Genomic DNA, 26,449 nt, shown 5'->3' with positions numbered 1-26,449 from the left:
CGAGAACAGAATCCAACCTAACACAGAGTGGAAAATATTCAATCAGTTTAGAGAGCTGGTCTACTGCTTTTAGCTGCCCTTTACTGTACTGTGCACTGCAGGTATCCATAGAATGCTTTCCCATAGTGTCAGCACCAAATAGAGACTCAGCAGGGCTGGGAATTTATTTCCACTTGTTGTGCCACTTATTTGTTGGGTGATCTTGGGCAAGTCACTTCATTTCCATGTGCCTCAATTTCCCCATGTGCAAAAAAAAAAGGGGGGGGATAATGCTGCTTACCTCCTTTGTACAGCACTCTGAAATCTATTGATTAAAACCCATATAGGAGTCAGGAACTACTATCATCACGATCTCCGTTGGGATGATCTCGGCCAGCTCATGCAGAAATGATAGTGAGTCTTTGACAGGCTGAGGTCCATGATCTTACTAATATTCGGCAAAATCCTTCATTTTTTAATTCTGTCAATGGTCTCACTATAATCATAAGAACGGCCATCCTGGATCACATGAATGGTCCATCTAGTCCAGTGTCCTGTCTTCTGACAGTGGCCAGTGCCAGGTGCCCCAGAGGGAATGAACAGAACAGGTAATCATCAAGTGATCCACCCCCATCACCCATTCCCAGCTTCTGGCAAACAGAGGCTGGGACACCATCCCTACCCATCCTGGCTAATAGTCATTGATGGACCAACCTCCATGGATTTAGCTAGCTCTTTTCTGAACCCTTCTGTAGTCTTGGGCTGCACAACATCCTCTGGCAAAGAGCTCAACAGGTTGACTGTGCATTTTGTGAAGAAACACTTCCTTTTCTTGGTTTTAAGCCTGCTGCCTATTAAATAAGTCAGTTTTTGTAGTTTATCCATACCTATGAATCTGCCCAGGACACTTCCATCTGATTGCTCTGAATGTGTTCTGCTTCAATCACAGTTATTGACACTATGAGGGAAGCATCCTCTTTATCATAATTAGCTCCTGCTTGGAGATGTCTTCACAAGACGAAATGGAGTTATTTACAATTGACATTTTGAGCAACAACTCATAACTTTGCTGCTTCAGGGTTATGAACGTAGGGGCTGACACAATTCATGCTGTACTCAACGGGATGGTTCCCATGGAGTTGTAATGGGCTTTTTTGTCAGGCCCTACAAGGATTTAAGATGCTTTTCATGCACTAGACAATTTTACTCACGTTAATCACGTAACCAAAACAGCAGTTGTGTCATAGGAAGGAATATCCATTAATTGCTGCATCGGGGAATGGCCCAAGGCCAAATGAAGGCAAGGAAGGCACTTATTCCATTCATGTCAGTGATCTTTACATCACACCCACAGAAATAGATTTTTTTGCCTTAGATACACATATGTCCCCCACTCACCATAATATCGGAGCACCTCATAATTTATTGTATCTATCCTCACTACACCCCGGTGAGGTAGGAAAATTCCTTTATCCCCATTTCACAGCTTGAGAACTGAGGTACACCTATGGGAGTTGGGGGCCTTGGTGCTTCAGAAAATCCCCGTTAATGCCTCACTATTTGGAAAACTATGGCCCCCGTTGACTTCCCCTGGTGACACAGGAAGTCTGGGACAGAGCAGGGAACCGAGCCTGGGCATGCCAGGTCCCAGGTGAACACCCTGACCCCTGAGTGATCCTTCCTCACTTCCTTGGACCATGTTCTGAATTACCAGGCAGGTAATTTGGGCTCGTTAAGTGAGGAGTTTTATGTATCACCAGGAGGGGGGTATGCAAATAAAGGGACAGTTTCCTGTTTAAATCTACAAAAACAACGAGGAGTCTAGTGGCACCTTAAAGACTAACAGATTTATTTGGGCATAAGCTTTCATGGGTAAAAAACCACATGCCCAAATAAATCTATTAGTCTTTAAGGTGCCAACGGACTCCTTGTTGTTTTTGTGGATACAGACTAACACGGCTACCCCTCTGATTATAATGCTATTATATAAATCAGTGCTTTCCCCCTCATCTGCGATACTGTGCTCAAGACTGGTCACACAATCACAAAGAGGTTACTGTAGAATTGGTGGGAGTTCAGATATGAGCCACGAGAATGAGTAGGGGCATGGAAAAAACTCTGATAAGAAAAAAGATTAAAAAGAGTGGGACTGTTTACTTTTACTGAAAAGACAAATAAGAAGGGAAATGACAAACATATGCCAATAATGAATAGTCTAGAAAAGGTGCATCTAGAAATTCTGTTCTCATCTGATAATGCAAGAACAAGGGGACAATCACTTTGTATATTCAAAACTTCGAGAAGGAATTACATGTTCACAAAACTAGTCGTTAGAATGTGGAACTCACCGCCATGTGATGTTGTTGAAACCGAGCATTTAGAAAGATTCAAAGAGAGATTGGACATCTATATGGATAACAAGACTATTCAGAGTTATAGTAGAATGTATGTTTAAAAATTAGAAAGGACATAAAAATCTCAAACTTCAGGGTTTAAGTCAATCTCTAACTATTGGAAATTCGGAGGAAATACGCTTGGGTGGCAGATTATTCTAAATCTGCCTCCTACATAGTTTCTTGAACTTTCCTCTAGCGCCTTTAGTACTAACCACTGCCAGAGATAGGATAGTGAACTAGTAATTCCTGTGTTCCCATGAGAAATCCAAGAAAGGTCACTGTCCTCAAAGTGGCTCTGGAGGGACATTGCTTGCTGGCTCTTCAGCCAACCACAGGCTTAGGTCTCTGGTCTCCCTGTGGCTCACTTTACATCTGATAAAGAGGCTCCTGCCTCATTTTATGTCTGGAATTGACAGGGCACAGAATGAATTAACCTCAAACCTATAGCTAGTGGACAGACATCTACATTATAAAACTGTCACCACAGTGGGATTCTGAAACAGAGACTAAAGACATAAAGGATATGGAGCCTGAACTACCCTCTCAAACAGAATGCTGCAAAAACAGTGTGAACATTCCTTCTAATTCTCAACTACTACTTAATTGTAATGTTTCTTCCCTTTTTTATTCATGAATGTTTGTGTAAACAGATTTTTTGTTTACATGAACATTTGGGGGATGGCTCTTCTTCATGAGCATACTTAGGTTTAGATGTGAACAAGCATGTTAATTTGTGGAGAAGAATATTCACCATCTAAAACTCTTTGGAGCTGGGACTGTGTATTTATATGTGTGTGTACAGCACCTATTACAATGGGGTTCTCATATTGACTGGGACTGATAGCTATTTTATTATAAATAATTTTTTGCTATTCATCATTCTATATTGTCCTATTTTAAAAAATTTATCATTTAATCAGACACAAATTTGACAGCATATTACTGGGGTGACCAGTCAGACAGCATTAAATATGACTAGCATACAGCTGAATAGAATAAAAAGAAAAGGAGTACTTGTGGCACCTTAGAGACTAACCAATTTATTTGAGCATGAGCTTTCGTGAGCTACAGCTCACTTCATCGGATGCATACTGTGGAAACTGCAGAAGACATTATATACACAGAGATCATGAAACAATACCTCCTCCCACCCCACTCTCCTGCTGGTAATAGCTTATCCAAAGTGACCACTCTCCTCACAATGTGTATGAAAATCAAGGTGGGCCATTTCCAGCACAAATCCAGGTTTTTTCATGCCCCCACCCCCATACACACACAAACTCACTCTCCTGCTGGTAATAGCTCATCCAAACTGACCACTCTCCTTACAATGTGCATGATAATCAAGGTGGGCCATTTCCAGCATAAATCCAAGTTTAACCAGAATGTCGGGGGGGGGGGGGGGTTAGAAAAAAACAAGGGGAAATAGGCTACCTTGCATAATGACTTAGCCACTCCCAGTCTCTATTTAAGCCTAAATTAATAGTATACAATTTGCAAATGAATTCCAATTCAGCAGTTTCTCGCTGGAGTCTGGATTTGAAGTTTTTTTGTTGTAAGATAGCGACCTTCATGTCTGTGATTGCGTGACCAGAGAGATTGAAGTGTTCTCCGACTGGTTTATGAATGTTATAATTCTTGACATCTGATTTGTGTCCATTTATTCTTTTACGTAGAGACTGTCCAGTTTGACCAATGTACATGGCAGAGGGGCATTGCTGGCACACGATGGCATATATCACATTGGTGGATGTGCAGGTGAACGAGCCTCTGAGAGTGTGGCTGATGTTATTAGGCCCTGTGATGGTGTCCCCTGAATAGATATATGGGCACAGTTAGCAACGGGCTTTGTTGCAAGGATAGGCTCCTGGGTTAGTGGTTCTGTTGTGTGGTATGTGGTTGTTGGTGAGTATTTGCTTCAGGTTGGGGGGCTGTCTGTAGGCAAGGACTCGCCTGTCTCCCAAGACTTGTGAGAGTGTTGGGTCATCCTTCAGGATAGGTTGTAGATCCTTAATAATGCGTTGGAGGGGTTTTAGTTGGGATCTGAAGGTGATGGCTAGTGGCGTTCTGTTATTTTCTTTGTTAGGCCTGTCCTGTTGTAGGTGACTTCTGGGAACTCTTCTGGCTCTATCAATCTGTTTCTTCACTTCCGCAGGTGGGTATTGTAGTTGTAAGAATGCTTGATAGAGATCTTGTAGGTGTTTGTCTCTGTCTGAGGGGTTGGAGCAAATGCGGTTGTATCGCAGAGCTTGGCTGTAGACGATGGATCGTGTGGTGTGGTCAGGGTGAAAGCTGGAGGCATGTAGGTAGGAATAGCGGTCAGTAGGTTTCCGGTATAGGGTGGTGTTTATGTGACCATTGTTTATTAACACTGTAGTTTCCAGGAAGTGGATCTCTTGTGTGGACTTGACTAGGCTGAGGTTGATGGTGGGATGGAAATTGTTGAAATCATGGTGGAATTCCTCAAGGGCTTCTTTTCCATGGGTCCAGATGATGAAGATGTCATCAATATAGCACAAGTAGAGTAGGGGCGTTAGGGGACGAGAGCTGAGGAAGCATTGTTCTAAGTCAGCCATAAAAATGTTGGCATACTGTGGGGCCATGCAGGTACCCATAGCAGTGCCGCTGATCTGAAGGTATACATGGTCCCCAAATGTAAAATAGCTATGGGTAAGGACAAAGTCACAAAGTTCAGCCACCAGGTTAGCCGTGACATTATCGGGGATAGTGTTCTTGACGGCTTGTAGTCCCTCTTTGTGTGGAATGTTGGTGTAGAGGGCTTCTACATCCATAGTGGCCAAAATGGTGTTATCGGGAAGATCACCGATGGATTGTAGTTTCCTCAGGAAGTCAGTGGTGTCTGGAAGGTAGCTGGGAGTGCTGGTAGCATAGGGCCTGAGGAGGGAGTCTACATAGCCAGACAATCCTGCTGTCAGGGTGCCAATGCCTGAGATGATGGGGCGCCCAGGATTTCCAGGTTTATGGATCTTGGGTAGTAGATAGAATATCCCAGGTCGGGGTTCCAGGGGTGTGTCTGTGCGGACTTGATCTTGTGCTTTTTCAGGAAGTTTCTTGAGCAAATGCTGTAGTTGCTTTTGGTAACTCTCAGTGGGATCATAGGGTAATGGCTTGTAGAAAGTGGTGTTGGAGAGCTGCTGAGCAGCCTCTTGTTCATATTCCGACCTATTCATGATGACAATAGCACCTCCTTTGTCAGCCTTTTTGATTATGATGTCAGAGTTGTTTCTGAGGCTGCGGATAGCATTGTGTTCTGCACGGCTGAGGTTATGGGGCAAGTGATGCTGCTTTTCCACAATTTCAGCCCATGCACATCGGCGGAAGCAGTCTATGTAGAAGTCCAGTCTGCTGTTTCGACCTTCAGGAGGAGTCCACCTAGAATCCTTCTTTTTGTAATGTTGGTAGGGAGGCCTCTGTGGATTAGTATGTTGTTCAGAGGTATTTTGGAAATATTCCTTGAGTCGGAGACGTCGAAAATAGGATTCTAGGTCACCACAGAACTGTATCATGTTCGTGGGGGTGGAGGGGCAGAAGGAGAGGCCCCGAGATAGGACAGCTGCTTCTGCTGGGCTGAGAGTATAGTTGGATAGGTTAACAATATTGCTGAGTGGGTTGAGGGAACCATTGCTGTGGCCCCTTGTAGCATATAGTAGTTTAGAAAGTTTAGTGTCCTTTTTCTTTTGTAGAGAAGCAAAGTGTGCATTGTAAATGGCTTGTCTAGTTTTAGTAAAATCCAGCCACGAGGAAGTTTGTGTGGAAGGTTGGTTTTTTATGAGAGTATCTATTTTTGAGAGATCATTCTTAATCTTTCCCTGTTTCCTGTAGAGGATGTTGATCAGGTGATTCCGCAGTTTCTTTGAGAGCGTGTGGCACAAGCTGTCAGCATAGTCTGTGTGGTATGTAGATTGTAATGGATTTTTTACCTTCAGTCCTTTTGGTACAATGCCCATCTGTTTGCATTTGGAATGGAAGATGATGTCTGTCTGTATCTGTACAAGTTTTTTCATGCAGTTGATAGATTTCCACTCCATACGGCTAAATGCAGTGCCTTGCATAATGACAGGTTTCAGAGCAACAGCCGTGTTAGTCTGTATTCGCAAAAAGAAAAGGAGTACTTGGGGCACCTTAGAGACTAACCAATTTATTTGAGCATAAGCTTTCGTGAGCTACAGCTCACTTCATCGGATGCATACTGTGGAAACTGCAGAAGACATTATATACACAGAGACCATGAAACAATACCTCCTCCCACCCCACTCTCCTGCTGGTAATAGCTTATCTAAAGTGATCATCAAGTTGGGCCATTTCCAGCACAAATCCAGGTTTTCTCACCCTCCGCCCCCCCGCCCCACACACAAACTCACTCTCCTGCTGGTAATAGCCCATCCAAAGTGACCACTCTCCTCACAATGTGTGTGAAAATCAAAGTGGGCCATTTCCAGCACAAATACAGGTTCTCACTCCCCCACCCCACCCTTTTTTTTTTTTTTTTTTTTTCAAAAAAACACACACAAAAACTCACTCTCCTGCTGGTAATAGCTTATCCAAAGCGACCACTCTCCTCACAATGTGTGTGAAAATCAAGGTGGGCCATTTCCAGCACAAATCCAGGTTTTCTCACCCTCCCACCCCCATACACACACAAACTCAAGAGTGAGTTTGTGTGTGTATAGGGGTGGGGGGGTGAGAAAACCTGGATTTGTGCGGGAAATGGCCCACCTTGATTATCATGCACATTGTAGGGAGAGTGGTCACTTTGGATAAGCTATTACCAGCAGGAGAGTGAGTTTTTGTGTGTGTGTTTTTTTGGAAAAAAAAAGGGGGGGTGGGGTGGGGGGAGTGAGAAAACCTGGATTTGTGCTGGAAATGGCCCACCTTGATTTTCATACACATTGTGAGGAGAGTGGTCACTTTGGATGGGCTATTACCAGCAGGAGAGTGAGTTTGTGTGTGTATGGGGGTGGGGGCATGAAAAAACCTGGATTTGTGCTGGAAATGGCCCAACTTGATGATCACATTAGATAAGCTATTACCAGCAGGAGAGTGGGGTGGGAGGAGGTATTGTTTCATGGTCTCTGTGTATATAATGTCTTCTGCAGTTTCCACAGTATGCATCCGATGAAGTGAGCTGTAGCTCACGAAATCTCATGCTCAAATAAATTGGTTAGTCTCTAAGGTCCCACAAGTACTCCTTTTCTTTTTGCGAATACAGACTAACACGGCTGTTACTCTGAAACCTGAATAGAATAGTTCACAACCTGAAGACGTAAGTTTGATAATAAGCTGTTAAATGTTCATCCAAACTGACTGAAAATACTTCTGCAAAAAGCAGGTTTGGTTTCAAAACAATTCATGAACAGAGAAAATGATGAAATTATTCAGATAATGTATCAACTATAACTTGTCTAACCCTACTCTCAGTCAACCTGAGACGCGATCCCTTCAGAAATTGATTGAAACACACAGTTGGATAGAATGGGCTAATTTGCACTGTTTGTGTTGTACTTGTTCTGTTGACACAGGACTGGTTGTTCAGCACCTCTTATAAGCACTAAATGCACTCAAAGGTTAAAAAGAATGCCTCTCCTTTCTGCCCCTCCCCCTAACCCAAGTATCTATTTCTATATCTCTACTCAAGAAGTTTACCTGCAAGGCCTGCATTCACCAGAACCATTGCTGTTAAAATTTGTTTCTTGCTTACATTGCTATTTCAAATTCCTACTCCACAAAAGACTCCAGTACAACAAAAGATTTGCCCCTTGACAAAATTCTCGAAGTGTGAACTCATATATTCTATCTGCTAAATTGTCGTAATCTATTTGCACACACTGGCAAACAACAAAACTCATTAAAATCATTTACACTTCATAAACACAAGATAGAAGGCTAGATAAATTCTGCATTTAACTTTATCAAAGGAATTATCAAACAAAACCATAAAAATTGATAGCTTTTAGAAATAGATTTTTCTGGGGTTATGTGAAATGCTAACATCGCCATAAATGCTTATATGCAAAATGTAATGTAGTGGAAGATTTTAAAGATTTAATGCAATTGCTTTTAATATAATTATAGATTTGATAACAATCTCCCCCACTAAATAAATACTTACCATACTCGTTATCATAGAAAACAATGAACTTCTGCCAGGCGTATTCCGTAACCACCCTCAATATAACATCATTTAGATAGACGGGTGGGCGGACAGACAACGTGTAGTCATCATTTCGATTGCTCCTGGTGAGGCCACAGCCACTTCTTGGAGTCCCAGCTGTTGAACGCTGGATGAAGAGGTGAGGGATGTGCATGGCATCTGCCAAGGACTGCAGGGATCCCGCTGACGTACAGCCAATGGAGCTGACAAGGGCCAGGATGCCTTGGTTCATAAGGTCACATGCTGTAAGAAAACACAGTGATATTCAAGATGACAAGGGCAGTTCAGGGCTCACAGCTCTTTTTTCTGCTGAAACAAATAAATACTGAGAGCTGACATGCGAGAGCTTCAGTGAAGTAAAAAGAAGTTAGCATTTTGTAAATTCAATAATCTTGTTCATTGTAAAACAGTCCAATCTAAAATCTACCTTGTGCTATAAAAGTCAGGAGGCTTGTCTATTCATTTCAAACTGCCTTACCTATTATCACTACCAAGAGCAGTAAGACTGGTCCTTCCCCTGTCCTGGAAGTGAAACTCGGCTAGAACATAAACTTAATCTATAAATATAGCTTTTGGAAGACTCTTACAAACTAAACCCAACTGTCACGGTTCCTCCCCCACTCTGAACTCTAGGGTACAGATGTGGGGACCTGCATGAAAAACCTCCTAAGCTTATCTTTACCAGCTTAGGTCAAAACTTCCCCAAGGTACAAAATATTACACCCGTTATCCTTGGACTGGCCGCTACCACCACCAAACTAATACTGGTTACTGGGGAAGAGCTGTTTGGACGCGTCCTTCCCCCCAAAATACTTCCCAAAACCTTGCACCCCACTTCCTGGACAAGGTTTGGTAAAAAGCCTCACCAATTTGCCTAGGTGACTACAGACCCAGACCCTTGGATCTTAAGAACAATGAACAATCCTCCCAACACTTGCACTCCCCCTTTCCTGAGAAATGTTGGATAAAAAGCCTCACCAATTTGCATAGGTGACCACAGACCCAAACCCTTGGATCTGAAAACAATGAAAAAACATTCAGTGTTTTACAAGAAGACTTTTAATAAAAAATAGAAGTAAATAGAAATAAAGAAATCCCCCCTGTAAAATCAGGATGGTAGATATCTTACAGGGTAATTAGATTCAAAAACATAGAGAACCCCTCTAGGCAAAACCTTAAGTTACAAAAAAGATACACAGACAGAAATAGTTATTCTATTCAGCACAATTCTTTTCTCAGCCATTTAAAGAAATCATAATCTAACACATACCTAGCTAGATTACTTACTAAAAGTTCTAAGACTCCATTCCTGTTCTGTCCCCGGCCAAGACGACTACAGACAGACACAGACCCTTTGTTTCTCTCCCTCCTCCCAGCTTTTGAAAGTATCTTGTCTCCTCATTGGTCATTTTGGTCAGGTGCCAGCGAGGTTACCTTTAGCTTCTTAACCCTTTACAGGTGAGAGGAGCTTTCCCCTGGCCAGGAGGGATTTCAAAGGGGTTTACCCTTCCCTTTATATTTATGACACCAACTATCAAAATAACTGGATTTTCTGGGGAGATAAACACTTTCCAAAGTCCAGTATGCCAGTTCTGGGAATAAGATATTTGCATTACACTTGCTGAATTTGACAGAATAACAGCTCAGACTAGCTGTCAACTTTTGAAGGCAACTGAATATAGTCATGCACATAAGCTTGTCCAGAAAGAACCCAAAATTGAATGGCTCTTGGTTATACAAGCACTGTACAGCATATGTGATCTAACTTGTCTATTTTAGTGTTTCAACTAAAAAAACCCACCATCTTGTAAATACAATTCAAAACTTGGGTCAGAATTTCTGCAAGCTTTCCCTCCCCACTTTTTGGAAAACCATGTTCATGCAAAAAGTAACACCTTGTAACTTATAGCCCAATTAATGAAGGCTGAGTTACAGCAGAAGTTCTGAATATTACACTAATGACATCCACGTGAATACCAAAGGTACTTATCACGATTAATGTTAATGCAATCAATCAATACAAAAGAATACATAATTTGGTCTGTAATTTTTAAGCATTACTCTGTGAAATAAAGCAGAGAGTGAAGTGTTTATTTAGTCTTTCTAATTGAGTTGAGAGCCAGAGCAAGGCAGCAACCCCAGCTTGTAACGAAATTCCCTGGAGCACAAATCAGGGACAATTTTTTAAATGCCTAATTTGACATTGGCAAAACTACATGTGCAGTTACCCTGTATTTATACACGCAAAATAGAATTATGCAAGAATACACAATAGGTATTTACAGGTGCATATGTCGTACTTTAGGTGTGCAATTTTGTGTGCAGGTTTTGTGCATACAACCAGACAGGACACAAATGAAGAACATACATGTGAAAAAATTGGCCTTTAAAGTATTATTATGGCAGACATATTTTGTTTTCAGACCGGTTAGATCAGATTGTCATCCGCTTACATTACTCTACAAATAGTCTCATTGACCTCAATATAACTATTTATGGCATAAGGCACTATTCAATGTGAATAAGGTTATCACAGTCTAGTCCTTATAAATCTTACCAATGTAGCCAAGAGACTGTATGGGAGATCATGGACACAGAACTTTTTTCATATAAAATACATACATTTACCATGTAATATTCAGTAATATTCAAGATTACTTCTAAAAGAGTCAAAAGAAAATCACCGTGTATGTCAAAATAATATACCAACCAAGAAGTGACAATAAGGATTGAAGGAAGGGGTTATTCCATACTTCACATCACCAGACTTATCCATCTGAATTATTTCAGTATCCTACTTCACAGACAGGGAGGTCCCTCTGTACCGGGAAAAGTGTGGCTCTGCTGTGTAAAGTGGAGATGGATTTCCATGGAGCTATCACAGGATGCACATACCCAGAGGCAGTGCTAGCCTATTGGGGGCCCGAAGCAGGAATATTTCTCCCCACATACACAAACAACACATACTAAAAAAGTGAATGGGGGAACCACTTTAGTTGCATGGGGCCCTAAGCATCTGTTTCGTCTGCTTATGCCTCACGCCGTCCCTGCATGTACTCCTGAATGTCATGGAGTTCAGCTCTCTGGGGCTTCACTGCATAGCGGAGCACAAATGAACAAGTGAAGAAGGGCAGGGATGATGGCAAAGGATTCAATACTTCACAGGTTTTTTTGTCCTCCCTTCTATAATGGAGGCTTTTGGGGAGGCAATTGGGGCACTATGGTAAAGTAGCCTCCACAGAGTGGCTCCAAAGCACTGGAGATGGGGAAAATGATCCCTTCCCCTGTGTAGATGCCCAGAGTATAGCCTACTACTTGTGCTGGGTCCCAGCGTGGACGGAAGAGGCACTGTCAGGTTAAATTCAATACATTTTTAAACCATGAGTTTCCCTCCCTACACTACATTGTATTATTAAGAACCCAACAGCTTATTAAAGCTATTTTAAAAATAATCTTATTAACTATTTGCCTTTTATACTGCTTGTTAACTTTCTGCATGTCATTCATTTTGGACAATGATATAGACTAGTTAATGTTTCTTTTTACTCAGTTTCTAATCACTTTTCCAGTGCTCTTTTCATACACTGGGTAAATATTGTGATATCTAGAGTGGAAGTCCTGCAGGGAATGCTATTCCTTCAAAGATAAAAATGTCCAGTGTCATTAAAAAAATTATCCTCTATTTTTAGTTTGGAATTTTTTTTTTAAAAAACTAATCTTTGCAGAAAAGGTTTATGTCAGTGCTGCTGAAGTTTAGGCCTAAATGGACCCGACAGCATCCCTTTAAATAAAATACGCCCTGCACCCACTCAGTCTCTCAAACATTAGTTTACAAAACACATCAGTGTCAGAGACAGTCTTACAGAAATCACCCTGAGGATCCTTCTCATGTCAGATGTCTATATTCCCAGGCACTCCTTATGACCAAAAAATAATCAGGAGACTCACTAATAATACTGCAAAAGAGGGGGAATTTTCACTGTGCACTGTGTAACTGAAACAAAGCAAAATAGGAGGGAAAAAAGCATACAATTCTATGATGGATTTATTCTGATGCTTCATGGGACCAAATCCGGCTCCTAGCATACAGCGTGAAAGAGCACCTGCAATCTGCTCACTCCAGGTCACTCTATTATGAATGGATTCAGAGTAGCAGCCGTGTTAGTCTGTATTCGCAAAAAGAAAAGGAGCACTTGTGGCACCTTAGAGACTAACAAATTTATTTGAGCATAAGCTTTCATGAGCCACAGCTCACTTCATCGGATGCATGAATACTCTTGAAGCTTGAGGATTGCAGTCACCCTCAAGGCTCCTGCTTCCCCAGTTACGCATACAAGGAATCATAGAATATCAGGGTTGGAAGGGACCTCAGGAGGTCATCTAGTCAAACCCCCTGTTCAAAGCAGGACCAATCCCCAATTTTTGCCCCAGATCCCAAATGGCCCCCTCAGGGATTGAACTCACAACCCTGGGTTTAGCAGGCCAATGCTCAAACCACTGAGCTATCCCTCCCCCCAAGGAGTGTATGTGGGTGTTGAGATGGGATGGTAATGCAGTCAATTTTGCTGACAAATGAACCTTCGCACCTCCAGTTAGTCTTACAAATTCTGATGAACTGAATGTACAGGCAGACGGTGGAGAAAGTCTTGTTATTTGGAATGTTCATTCTCTGCATCAGTCTCCCTCCGATTGAATTATTTTTTAGGTAGAGAGTTCTCTGCACTGTTTATACCCACATAAACAAAACCAAACCATTTCCTGGTGTCAAGACATTATACACACTCCTTACCCAGACATAACTCCCATTGGCTTCAATGGGAATTTTGCCTCTGTAAGAAGTGAAAGATTGTCAAGAAAAGATAATATATAGGGCTCAATGAAAAGCTCAATTAAAACTTTTTTCTGCGTACCCAAATTTTCTGTGGTAGTTTATCATTTCAGTAACTGCAGCACAAAAGCATCTGAAAAGCCTCTCTCCATTCCCTCCCAAGCTTGAAAAAAAATCAGCCAGTACTGTGCCCTACCTCTAAGTAAAAAGATTACACAAGGATTTTAAAAGCATCTTGTCATTCAAGACTCCTTTCATTTACTGTCACCACCTGAGAGGTAGTATTTTAAAGCTGATATCGAACCTATTCCTAATATGATCAAGCTACATTCTTTTACCATCAATACACCATAAACATCCCTATGTCTTTTACATCTTTCTTCAATATAGTAGAAATGTCAAATTCAAATGGACAAGTATACAATTCTATTAGAGGTGTGACAAAGTAAGCCTTAAAGAATACAGGATTAATAATAATATTTACATATCTAAAGAGTTGTACACATTAATTTACCCTCACAAACACCACGTGGTGGATATATAACAGGATGGCCTGCCACATCTGTTCACTGATCAGACCCAGATGGGAAGAGGTCAAGTGACCCCTGTAAAGGGCTAAGAGAGCTCCGTAGAGAGATCTGTACCAGAAAGTTGGAGTAGAGCATGAGTCAGGAGAATTGAAGGGAAGGGTGGGTCTTGCTTTCAGCACTGAGGGAGGCAAGCCTCTAGGAGATGTAGCCAAGTTGGGCAGAGGAAGTACTTTTGTTTTTCATGTTTTGCCTCGTTTTATGTTTGAAGAAGAAAACTGAGCCTGTGAAGAGAATTGGGTGTGGCAGAGTCTCCTTCCAGGCATAGGCAGCAGCTAACTACAGGAAGCTCAGTCGCCCCAAACCTATAAGTCCAGTTCACCAATTGCCCTCTCCCCGACTTGGCACACACATGCCCAAGTCAAAGAGAATCCCCAATGAGCACCATGTGACACAGTGGCAGGGTGCTCTTAGCAGCAAAGGCCAACAAGCCAGAGTGGGTAGCCAGGCCCATGCCAGCACCTTGGGACATGATGGAGCCACCATTGCCTGGGGATAGTGCAAGGCCAGCTGGGCTTAGCTCACTCTGCAACCCCCCAGCCCCACAAGACAGGAGCTATCGCTTCCCGGGGTGAGTGCAAAGCTGGGCGGGATCACTCTCCTAGTCTCCCACCTTCCCTACAAACCCGGCCAAGATAAAGCTTGGCCCAATCTTATGGGAAAGGAGTGGCTGTTCTGAAACAAAACGCCAGAGACAGATTTGCAGACCACTGAATAGTGATCCAGATAGGCTCACCAAATCATGAGGCACTCAGAGCTCCACCCTGCACCACCTGACACCTTTTCAATAGCAGCGTAGCTATTAACTTTTACTCAGACCCCACCCCAAAGAGTATATGCACCCTCAGGTGGAACGATCACTTTCAATTAATTTCCCCTGGACGTCCCTAGCGGGGTGTGGGGCCTGGGACAAATCAACCTCCCTGCTAGTCTCCTTGCCATCCATCCGGCACGCCCCCCCAGGCTCGTCTTCCTCGCCATTCGCCTGCCTGCCCCTCACCTTCCCATTCACCTCCTCACCCTGCTTGCCCACCTGCCTCACCTCCCTGCCCGCCTCCTTACCTGAATATCAGGACAAATGGCGTCCTGATCATACAGTCAGACAGAACGTGGGACAAAGGGCTAAATATCAGGACAGTCCCAATTTTATTGAAGTGCGGGGCCCAGGACGGTCACCCCGATTTGCCCTACACATGGGACGGCCCTGCCTGTACTACAGCAGCCTTTCCACTGCTCCTCTCAGCTTGGCTCGCTCATCGGTCTGTAGGATTCACCTGACCCCTTCCAAGCTGGGACTAATAATTGAACAGGCCCTTGGCCCCCACACCGGTAGAAGAACAGGCCACCCTGTTACAGGATGATATTAAAACGGGACATACCCCAAGCCACAACAAGTAAATTTATTGCAGTGTTTCTCGTTCTGTATTTAGAGAATACTGGAGTAAATGTCTATTCCTTACAGTGGGCCACTAAGTAAACAGTATTAATTACATGTAGCAGATGAGGAAATTGAGACACAGAGGTTAAGTGACTTGCCCAAGGCCACAGTGAGTCACTGGCAAAGCCATGATTCAAGAATTTCTGACTCCCAGTCTCACGTTCGTTCATCTAGAATATTCTGCCTCTCCATCCTCTAACAAAGGGAGACCACAATGGACTCACACTGTTTCTTCATATGCTCTAAAATGTCTCATTTATCCTGGAAAAGGGCTCTCATTTATCCTAGAGAGAGGAGCTGATTTATGCCATAGTAAGTAAATCGTTCATTGCCCCAAGGTCCCCACCGATAGAGACCCATAGAAGCTGAAGGCATTGGAACATCAGGGGGCACTGATGACAGTACTACCTCATCACTCTCTATTAACTCCCGTGGAGAACAAATAACTCTCTGCTTAAGAGTGAGTGTCTTCACTTTTGTAAGTAGATCAAAAATATTGGGGTAGGACCTTTGGAATCTCTACAGTTTAGTGACTCAGGCTCACCTCTAAGGCTAATCATATTTTTTAGTTTTCACACTAAGGCTATGGCTACATGACAGAGCTTGCAACTGTGCTGCTTCAGAACTGCTAGGGCAGGTGCTCTAAGCCGACGGGAGAGAACTCTGCCGTTCACTCCATTACTTCGGCCCCTGCGAGCAGCGGTAGCTATGTCAGCTCTTCATAGCTCTCCTGCCGACATAGCACTGTCCACACCGGCACATAGGTCAATGTTACTTACGTCGCTCAGGAGGGTGGCTTAGTCACACCCCAGAGCGCTATAACTTGTACCAACGTAACTGGTAATGTGGACATAGCCTAACTCTCAATCCTGCTATCATACAGACAGAACTTCCACCGTAGGTCCTTAATGAGTAAGCATTTCATTTTTTTATCATGCTGTTCATATTGTGTAGACCATTTGTTTATTTATTGGTTGAAAATGCAGTAATTTTTTAAAAATATAATTTCCATATTATGAAAAATAATTTCTGAAAAGAACATAAACCTTGAGAAATTTACTGCTGCATTATAAGAACCTTTATGCTATAAGATAATCTGAAAATGTTGTCATATGTATACATGTTTATTATCTAGTTTTCAGATTTATCTTGGCTTTTCCAAAACACCTGAAGTTCACATAGTGGGCTGATTTCCAATAAAACTTAATCTTTGAGATATTCTTTTAAGTTGGAGCTTGGCACAGCTTCTTCAGGCACTAAATATCCAATTTTTATGTTCAATACGTTGTTTTTTTGTTTTTTTTTTAATAAAGCGTAACCAATTTCATTTAAAATAAATAGCTAACATCTGGGCTGTCAGCTTGGGCTAAGTACTTTCAGCCTAACATGATTTAAAATAGCTGAATAAAAAAAAACCTTGAAAATTTGTGCTTTATATATTGGAAACAATGGCTACTGACTGCCAGAACTTAGCAACAAGATTCTCTATCTAAAAACATGTTTATAAAGCAGATGCAAGTAGTGCACACATAAATCAGGAGAATTAATTGTGTTACACAATCATTGTTCTTGAAATTTAGTTTGAGGAAAAAATGCGGGCATCCAAGTTCTTTAGGCACCCAAAATTTCTTGCTTATTTTGGAAATCTTTTGTAGCGGGCTACAATGAGGAAAGCTATTACTTTTTTTCCACTGAACGCATCCGATGAAGTGAGCTGTAGCTCACGAAAGCTTATGCTCAAATAAATGTTAGTCTCTAAGGTGCCACAAGTCCTCCTTTTCTTTTTGCAGATACAGACTAACACGACTGCTACTCTAACATTTCATTACTGTCATTCTCTGCCCAGGACGCCCTTTCTTCCCTCTGTCTCACTCCTCTGTAGACTGAATAGTTAGCCGCTCCCCACATTTCCTTCTGAGCCTCAGGATGATAAAAGATGATGAAAGCAAGTAGATCATCATGCCTTCCCCACACCTGGGACAAAAAGGATAATGTTCAGATCTCTTTGCCTTCCTCAACCCAGATAGCCTGTGTTCTGCCCTTTCTCTTTCCTTTGAGCAGTTAAGCACTCACCACAGAGTGGGTCTCGGTTTCTACAGCAGTCTCTCTTGTCATTAAATAAGTCTAACAAATTCGTGGCTTCAACATAAAAGAGATCACCAGTCAGAAAAGGAAAAATTAGCATGAAAATGTATAGGAAGTTTAAACAGATAAACTACAGGTCTTTTTGCTTTATGTTCATAATCTTGTGAGCAAGGAAAAAGGATAAAAATATATAACTATGAGGCATCTGATCATGAGATCTTGTTAGTTAATTCTCAATAAATCTTTTTTTTGTCTCATCTGGGCTATTAGAATTTTTCACAGATAACACATGCCCTCCACAGCAAACAATGTTAATATTATGCAAGTCATATAAATAGTTCAACTAACAGAGTCTCAACAGCGCAAAACATACTTAAGAGCAATGTCACAACATATAGCTGGGTGGACCTCAATTTCCCAAGCTCCAGTTAGTTGAAGCCCTATATTTAAAGGAAAGTTGCTTATTCCTCTAACTGCATTTACTGAGGTTTCACCCCTTCAGCACTCCTGGGATCTACAAGAGTGTAAGGCTGCAGAGTTTAGGAGCACCATAGGATTAATGTTATTCATCAGTCTCTCGTCTGCTGAGCCCCTGGACATTTGATTATGTAATCTCTCAATTTTACAAAGATTTGGTGCATCTCCCTAAGATCTTTGTAAAGTCAGGGTTCCAATATACATAAAATATTTACCCATTTCTCATATACCATCCATGGCTACTGCAAACACAAATTACCAATAGGTAAGTGCTCAAGAAACCCTTATCCCCATAATCAATGGGGCTGCTGACCCACAACTCCTTGAGTCAATGGGAGTACCTTCCATTGACATTAGCAAGTACTGGGCCAGAGCCAGTGACAAACTTGCACAGAAAAACTGGAACCGAACCACGAAAGTTTGGTTAAGTCCTTTCATTGTTTTTCACTTCTGCACATGCTCTGCCATTCCAGAGTCTCTCCGGGGACAGAAGATGAGGTGCCAAAATACTATATGGTTTTCAGTTCAGTTTTACAGAACTAAGAGGTTCAGGTAAGCTTAAAAGTATGGAGGCTTTTCTCTAAACCAGTATTCTCTATCTGCACATTATGATGTTTCAGCCTTACTAAACATTTGTGAGTTTGTCACTGTCCATCACCCTGCTTTGCTGCTATCAAAAATGAGCAAGTGACACCCCTTTTGCTGCACAGATAACAGACGGAGATAGACTTACATCACAAAATTTGGATCTGGATTTGGACAAAGTACAATCATGTTTGGAACTGCTGTTTGGGTTCAAGCCAACATAAATACAGGGATTCAGATGTGAACATCTCCAAAGTTCAGGGTTGCCCATTCTGGGGTTTTGGTTCAAGCCCATTTCTTACAGGCATGTGAGCCATATGCCACAAAACATTACAGGCCTTCCTTCACTGTTGTGTAAGAAAATTCCATTCAGTTGTGTGCCTACATACGTGGCATTCTGAAGCAATTAAATAAAATTAAATATTATAATTTATATTTGTAACTGGCATTGAATTATACTTGATCACTTATTAAACAAAGCATATGTCACTTTAAGCTAATGAGTTTCCTTCTTCACTTCAGCCCTGAGCTGTAGCTGTATCTTTTACTTTTAATTTCTTTTCTCAGCTCTGTACAAGGAGTTATTAAGTTATTATTGGGTCTGATATAGTATTTAACAGCAAGCTTGCCCTCTGCATAGCAGCAATTATATAGAAATGAAAAGGCTGAGTCCTAAAGCAGCTTAATACAAAATTAATGACAATTTATCGAAAGATAACACCCTGGTAAAATCATATAGTTTTATTCTAGTTATTAGTTTTTTAATGTGCAAGCATTTGAAAAATCCTATATTTAAACCTTGGGCATTAATAAGTCTCATTTTATGCACTTCTCATTAAACTAACCAGGACAATGTTATTGTTAAGTGTAGAAACAAAATTTATGCAGCATACTTGTCACTATTTGACAAAAATCAAAATGCTGTACTTTATATGACAATCTGCCTAACCATTTACACTGTTATGAAACAACAGATCAATTTAAAGCCCCCTTGCGCTAGTCTCGCTCAAAGTACTAATGTCCCAGTTTCCCACTTGTTTGTGTGTGAACATGTGCGTGTGCAAAAAACAGCACATCCTGATAGATTGGCATCCGGATGCCTCGTCTCCCATCATATCCCAGCTAGATCATCACCCCTTCACTTTTTTCCGTTCATTTTCTCTCATGTCCTTTCTGTCCCTTGTCTTCCTTCTAATCTATTTCCCCCTTTCAGCAGTCAAAAACCATTTATTTCTTTGTTCATTACCTTGTTTCTTGTTCTCCCCTTCCAGGAACCCCTTCCACCCAGCCACAGGGCACACACTTTCCCTGTTCAGGCCTCTGCTTCTCTCTCTTTCCCCACCCACTTCTGCCCTCTGTCCTCTCCACTGTCAGGAGACAGCATGGTCCAGAGGATCTGACACTGGACCTCAGAGTCTTGAGTCCCATCTTTTATTTCCATCACTGCTATTAATTTGTTGTGTGGCTGACTTTGGACAAGTTAAGTGAATAATCTGTGCCTCAGGTCCTTCTGCAGCAGGGATAACGATATTTACACATCGTTGTGAAGTGCTTTGAGATCTATGGATGAGAAGTGTGATCTACATACCATTATAATTCTCTCTCTCATTTCAACCAAATCGGGACATTCCATTCCTCATTAGACTCCAGCTGCCACAAGTTCCTTCACACACTCTCTCCCTCTTCTCTGATTTACAGTGCTTCACAAGCATTTCTAGTTCTGCCCTTTAGTATGGAGACAGTAGGCTTTGTCGGAGAGAGACAGATGTGCTGTGTAGCACAATACTACAACCTGTTTCAGGGCAAACAAAAGAACATGCAGCTGGTAGCTGTATCTTAGTGGGAACCCCTACAGTAGAGAGATCTGCATATGCTGCCCTGGAGGAGTTTGGCATTCTTCCAGGCATGGATCTCACTGAACAATACTGTTCAAAATGAGACCCCGCCCACAGCAAAAACATGGACTGCTTTCTCTCCCAAGATGCAAGCAGCAAGCATCCTGATCATAGTCTTCTCGGGGGCTAGTGGACAGTATATGGGAAAGAAAATGAAAAGGAAAGAAGTTTTCATATGCCACCTAGATTGTGAAAGTTTCATTTCTTTTTCACAATAGAGATAATTCTATAAGGCAAATAGAATGAGCATTGCAATTTGAGCTGCAAACAATACTAAGGCCAGGACTTACATTTACACTAAAAGGGCATAGACAGACTCTACATCTAATAAAAAGAGCTTTTGTTTGAAAATTTGACAGCCTTAATATGCATGGAGAAGAGGGGATTAAAAATGGGGCCCAAGTTTGAGAGTCTATGTTCTTTCTCTAGGAATATTGGGAAAGTGTTTCTTTGGAGTCAGTTGCAAACTTTTAGTGAGAATGCTTCATCCTTAATAGGTGCAACAGATGTCAGGAGAAAGCAGGAGTGCTGGTTTTCTTTTCTTGGGACTTTTTGGAATGTCATAATAAAGGGAATCTGTATGAATTTAAAATGTGTCTTTAGAACGCAAAGCATTTGGGTAACACTTAGCACTTTGCCATAATGGGAGAAGCAGCAGTAGGCCCTCGTCCTAAGCCACACATATGGTAGGCAAGTATAAGTGCAAGAAGATTTTTAAAACCTATGCTGATAATTAAGGAATATGCACACTATGAAAGTTTCACCCATCACTGACAGAAAATAAAAAGACACAAATTCTGCTTGGATATCAGAGATGGGTCTATTTCTGCTGACGCCGCCCTTTGTCTGGAATGAGGATTTTAGAAGTTTCTTCCTGTTCATAACTGTTATGGAGTTACACAGCTGCCACCTATATGACCTGACAGAGATAGATACCAGGCAGACAGAATGGGAGGTTTTTAGGCTTCATGCATTAAGCCTGGGATCAGTACATACAGCAAGTTCAGGACACAGGTGCCAGCTGCATTACTATTATGTGAGATGAAGCAATTTTTCTCCTCAGTAAACATGCCCCATTTTCCACAATGAGAAAACGTGGCCTCTCTTTCTAGCTATCTGAGATATTTATATTTATATGCTTTGCAGCATTTGTTGCACCCTGGACATGCACACTGTTACTTTCTGTGTAAGTTTCGGTGTAAGCAGCTGCACATCACGACTATAGTTTAATTTCCTGGAGACAACACTTCTTGTGGTAACTGATTGACAGGACAGGGTTTTTCTTTCTCCTTTCAGCAGGTCTTTTATTAGCACACTGCTACAGAAGCTCTCTATAATGCACACACTGTTGGATCCAGTTCTCCTGCTGTTTACACTATTTTTACACTTGTAATTAAAGAGTAATTCTACTGAAGTCAGTGGAGTTACACAACGGTGTAAGAGAGAAGAGAATCAGGTCTATTGTAAAATATAGTATGTCTACCTTAGGAGATTACATTCGGGGGCACATAAGAGGACATGACAGCTATACTGACCATTCAAATAGCATTTTTCATCCATACATCAAAAAGTATTTCATAAAAGTAGGCAAATATAATTATCCCCATTTTACAGATGGGGAAACTGAAGCACACAGAGGTTAAAACAACTTGTACAAAGTCACATTGAGTTTGTGGCAAAACTCAGAAAAGAATTTAGTTCTGATTCTCAGATCAGTGCCCTACCCTTTGGGGCACAGTGCATCTCTCCTAGGCAGCCAGGAATTGACCGGGATGTGGATTTGTTTGCTTGTGTGCCAAATTCAAATTACTAGTTCTCTGTGCTACTAGTATACTTCATACACTACAGTAAGGAGTCTGTTGCTTCATAGGATTTCTTTGGGCTTGTGTAAAGCAAAAGTTTCTTTGCAAAGTGAGCTCTGTCAACAGCATGGTGGCAAAGAGCACTCTCTCTGTCATTGGTCAAACATGGGGTGACCAGATAACAAGTGTGAAAAATCGGGATGGGGTCAGGAGTAATAGGAGTCCACATAAAAAAAAGCCCCAAATATCGGGACTGTCCCTGTAAAATCAGGACACCTGGTCACCCTAGTCAAATGTGATCAGGAAAATTGATGCAATTACTGCAAATATTTCACTGCTGCATCTCATTAGCATGATGCATTGGCTTTCAAAAGAAATGGAAAAGAAAGGTCAGCTTTCAGACATTTAATTACAACAGGCTGGCTGCCAAGGGTAAATAATTTTTAAATCTGTTGTAAAACATGTATTTGTATAATTCAAGTGCATTTTTCATTGAATTGTCTATATGTGGTTCCCTGCAGGCAATGTACAGAAGAACAGGTAAAAGTTTAACAAATAGCCTGATTCTGATCTCACACCAGTTTTGTGCAGGTGTGAAGACTTCTGATTTCAAAAGGGTTAGCCTGTTCTACTCCACTGTACTAGTGAAAAGACACTCAGACCCTAAGTCCATACAGTCCTCAGAACCCACAGCAACATATCAGCCTTTGGGTACCACCCCTTTTAGCTATCCATGAGTTGGACAGTTTAAGTAAAATTATTAATTACTCGAATCACTGATGTATCTTGCATGCTAATCTACACATTGCCATGACATGAAGGATTGTCATCTTGGTTCATTATGAAGGCAATGTCAGAATGCCACATTATGATGTTGCCAGCTCATGAGCACAGTGATTTGAAGGCCTTAAGTTCCTATTTGTCTAAAGAAGGATGAATGAATGGGTCAAATGCCATCAAGGAACCATATTTGCACAAAAGTTTGAAACGTATAAAAGATATACAAACCACATCCAAAAGATGAAAAAAAACCTCCCCAACCAAGAACCTTCACCATTTCTAGAACCAAACAATTTTTTTAAAGGTTCCGGTACATTAGGTTAGCTTTTTTCTTCAATTATTTATCATTTTCATGAACCTCTAAGATTTGGCCAGAAAAAAGAAGTGGCAGACTGCTTCCCAAAAGGCTGTTCTCGTGTTATTTCCAGACAAAACAGAAGAAGTAAGTTCCGCAAATATAACGAGAAGACCTGTTCTCACTAATTTTCCAAGCAAATTTGGCAGAACCAATAGTCTTACAATTTGGAAAACAATTCCATTGTCTCTTTTGATTTACTGACAATGGGGGAGCACCTGAGAAACACAGATATAATATGCTTTGAATAAGCATCTAAAATCCTGGATGCCTATAAAAACTGATCAGTTTTGAACCTCTGAAAATTATTTATCACAAATATAAACATATTTCCTTTCTATATATTAGAGTGCACATTGTGACTGAATGATGTTATGTTAACAAAGGGAAGTTTAAATGAGTACTTGACATTCTTACAGCAGTGTGCCAGATGCTAATTAAATTTTAGGGTCATGCAAATCATACACGGGTTCAAGACATGAAACCAGAATATGATATGCAGGAGCTGGAAGCAAGTCAGCTTCTGCATGTGGAACTTCAATTTCCCCTTGAACCTTCAAGGGGAAACCCCACAACTGGTTCCTTGCTACCCCTCTAAGAAGCTCCTGTCCCTCATCTTACCTTGGAAATATTCAGAAAGGTTCTCTCGGTTTGTTGTGGGGAGAGAGGTTTATTGGCATCCCAGAAGTGTGAACAATCTCATTCCATGATAAATGAGCTCTCAGAAAGATGGGGTAAAGTTTGTAAATGCTTCCAACATCAAACATTACATTAAATTTGCATGCGTCTGAGATGTGACGCAACTATTTCACAACGTTCTATTGAATTCCCTCTTAAAGATGCATTGTTCAGGTCACAACTAGCTACAAGATACAAAACCTCATGCAGGAGGGCACTGTAGTTTGTAATCATACATACACTGGGGTATCTCGTTAAATTTCCTGAACCTCTGTCGTACCAGTGACATGGCAGATTTTTTTAATTTGCATTTTTTGTGTATCATGGAACATAGAGAAATACAAACTCATTTGAGCTTTGGAATCCACAAGTGTGGGCCCCTGCCCCTGTGCAGGGCCTCACCAACTGCAATGGGACTTTGCACAAGCTTAGAAATTCACCCTAACACATCTTAATGCAGAATCAGGAGCTGCCGTTTGTAAAGTACTTTTTACTTTCATAAAGGAAGACCATTACATGTAATAACCTTCCATTTAGGCTAATAAAACGTACATTGTTTTATTTTAATAGATATAACTGTGCTGGTATTATGACAAATAGATTAGACTATTGTAGCATTCTGGGGTGCAATCCAGCCATGTGAGGGGTTATGTTACAACTTGCCCTACAATCCTGGGTGCCTTGCAGTGCTTTGCTGCTGTTACTCCCAGCATGCATGTCACACCCGGGAGCGTCTGTGTGCTCGACAGCCCTGGTTCTGCAGCTCTGACCCCAGTAACCTGTCTATCGTCCTGCAGCCCCAATCTGGTTTCCAACAGCCATGGTTAACCCCTGCCAGGTAACCCAACACACTCCTGGTCCCGCAGCCCCAATCTCATTTCCACCAGCCATCGTTAAAACCTGCAAGGTGACCCAACACACTCCTGCATTTTCCCAAAAGCATGTGCTCTGCAATGTCCAGCCCTCTTGTGAGAAATAATAAAGTTTATTTGTTCCTCGAAAGAGGAATTCCATATTTTTCATAAAAATATTGTTATGATATGAATATGGCATAACTAAGATATGTTTTATGCAAGATGGGTCATGTGAGATATCATTGGAAAGGTTATGATTTACTGAATGAGACTATCCAATTTGTATGCATGTATCATTTCTGTATCTAAAAAGTTAGGGAATATGGACTATATAACAATTACAACGGTGTGTGTCCTTGGGAAACACCTACCAGACAACAGGTCATCAGCCTTGATGGGCCATTAGGAAGAAACAATAAGACTTTCAAGATTGTAATCTCTCTCCTTCCTGAGAAGCGTCCTGGGATGTTGCTTTTACACTCCAAGGTCAGGTGATCATGTCAACTGATACTAAACACCATCTTGGACTTGTACTGATTTTCTATTAAAAGGAGGGGGAGGTCTGACTGAGAAACAAAAGGTTCCTGCCTTCTGTAAATTCTATTTAAGACTGGGGAGTAAGTTGATCTAGCCCACTTTTCCTTGAATCCCCACCCAGGATGACTGCTGGAAACGCCTAAGGAACAAGGACAAAGGGGAAGGGAAGGGGGAGAGTACTGAATCCAGGCTGGAAAAGGGATCTGGTCTGTGAATAAGATACCTGAAGATTTAAGATGCAAGCAGAGTAGCTAACCTTCAAGAATTTCTGCAACCTGCCCCAAATCACCATTTTGGGTGAGAAATGACTACTTGTAATCAGTTACTTTAAGATCTTAAGCTCAGTACGCATGTTTTGTTTGATTTGCTTAGTAATCTGCTTTGTTCTGTTTGCTATCCCTTAAACTTACTGTTTATAGTTAATAGACTTATTTCTTGTTTATAACATAACCCAGTTTGTGCAACTCATATGGGGGTAGGAGGGGGTGGCAAGAAGCTGTGCATCTCTCTCTCTCTTCACATTGAGGGAGACGGCAAATTTTTATGAGCTTGCGCTGTGCAGCCTTTTCTATACAGTGCAAGACAATATTATTTTGGGTTTACTCCCCAAAGAGGGTGTGCACTTCAGAGCTGGGCGATTTCATAGCTAAATCTTCCCATAGAGAGCTCATGCACACTCTGAGAGTCTGCAGCTGGTGCATCCCTACATGTGTGTGCGTGCTGCCAGAGGCTGGAGAGCCTGATTAAGCAAAACAGGGGGAGAAAACTCAGGCTAGTGGAGCAGGCGGGCCCAGTGAAACACCAGCACATCAGGTGGCATCCTGGATGCGGGTGGGAGGGCGATCCAACCTGTCACAACAGTAACACATCACAGCTTGTCAATTTACCTGGGGTAAGTACATTCTTCCATTTAAACTCAGCATAGAGTTTGTTTATAATAACAAAAAAAAATGAACAATAGGCTATAGATTAAGTGATATCAAGTAAAGGGAATAAAGTTA

The 26,449-nt window shown here is 41.6% G+C and overlaps 1 protein-coding gene across 2 annotated transcripts in view; it reads right to left on the bottom strand.

Annotated features, from left to right (window-relative positions):
- Positions 1-26,449, bottom strand: part of GRID2 (glutamate ionotropic receptor delta type subunit 2) — a 1,048,711-nt gene that overhangs the window by 480,164 nt on the left and 542,098 nt on the right. For both annotated transcript variants that reach the window (XM_084626026.1, XM_084626027.1), the window contains one exon: positions 8,506-8,790. In XM_084626026.1, the coding sequence (XP_084482152.1) occupies positions 8,506-8,790 (285 nt within the window). The remainder of the gene's footprint in view (positions 1-8,505; positions 8,791-26,449) is intronic.

Source organism: Lepidochelys olivacea, assembly GCF_965140295.1.
Source record: "Lepidochelys olivacea isolate rLepOli2 genome assembly, chromosome: 4".
Lineage (NCBI taxonomy): Eukaryota > Metazoa > Chordata > Testudines > Cheloniidae > Lepidochelys > Lepidochelys olivacea.
Note: the sequence above shows the minus strand (reverse complement) of the source record. Positions and strands in the feature narration are given on the sequence as shown.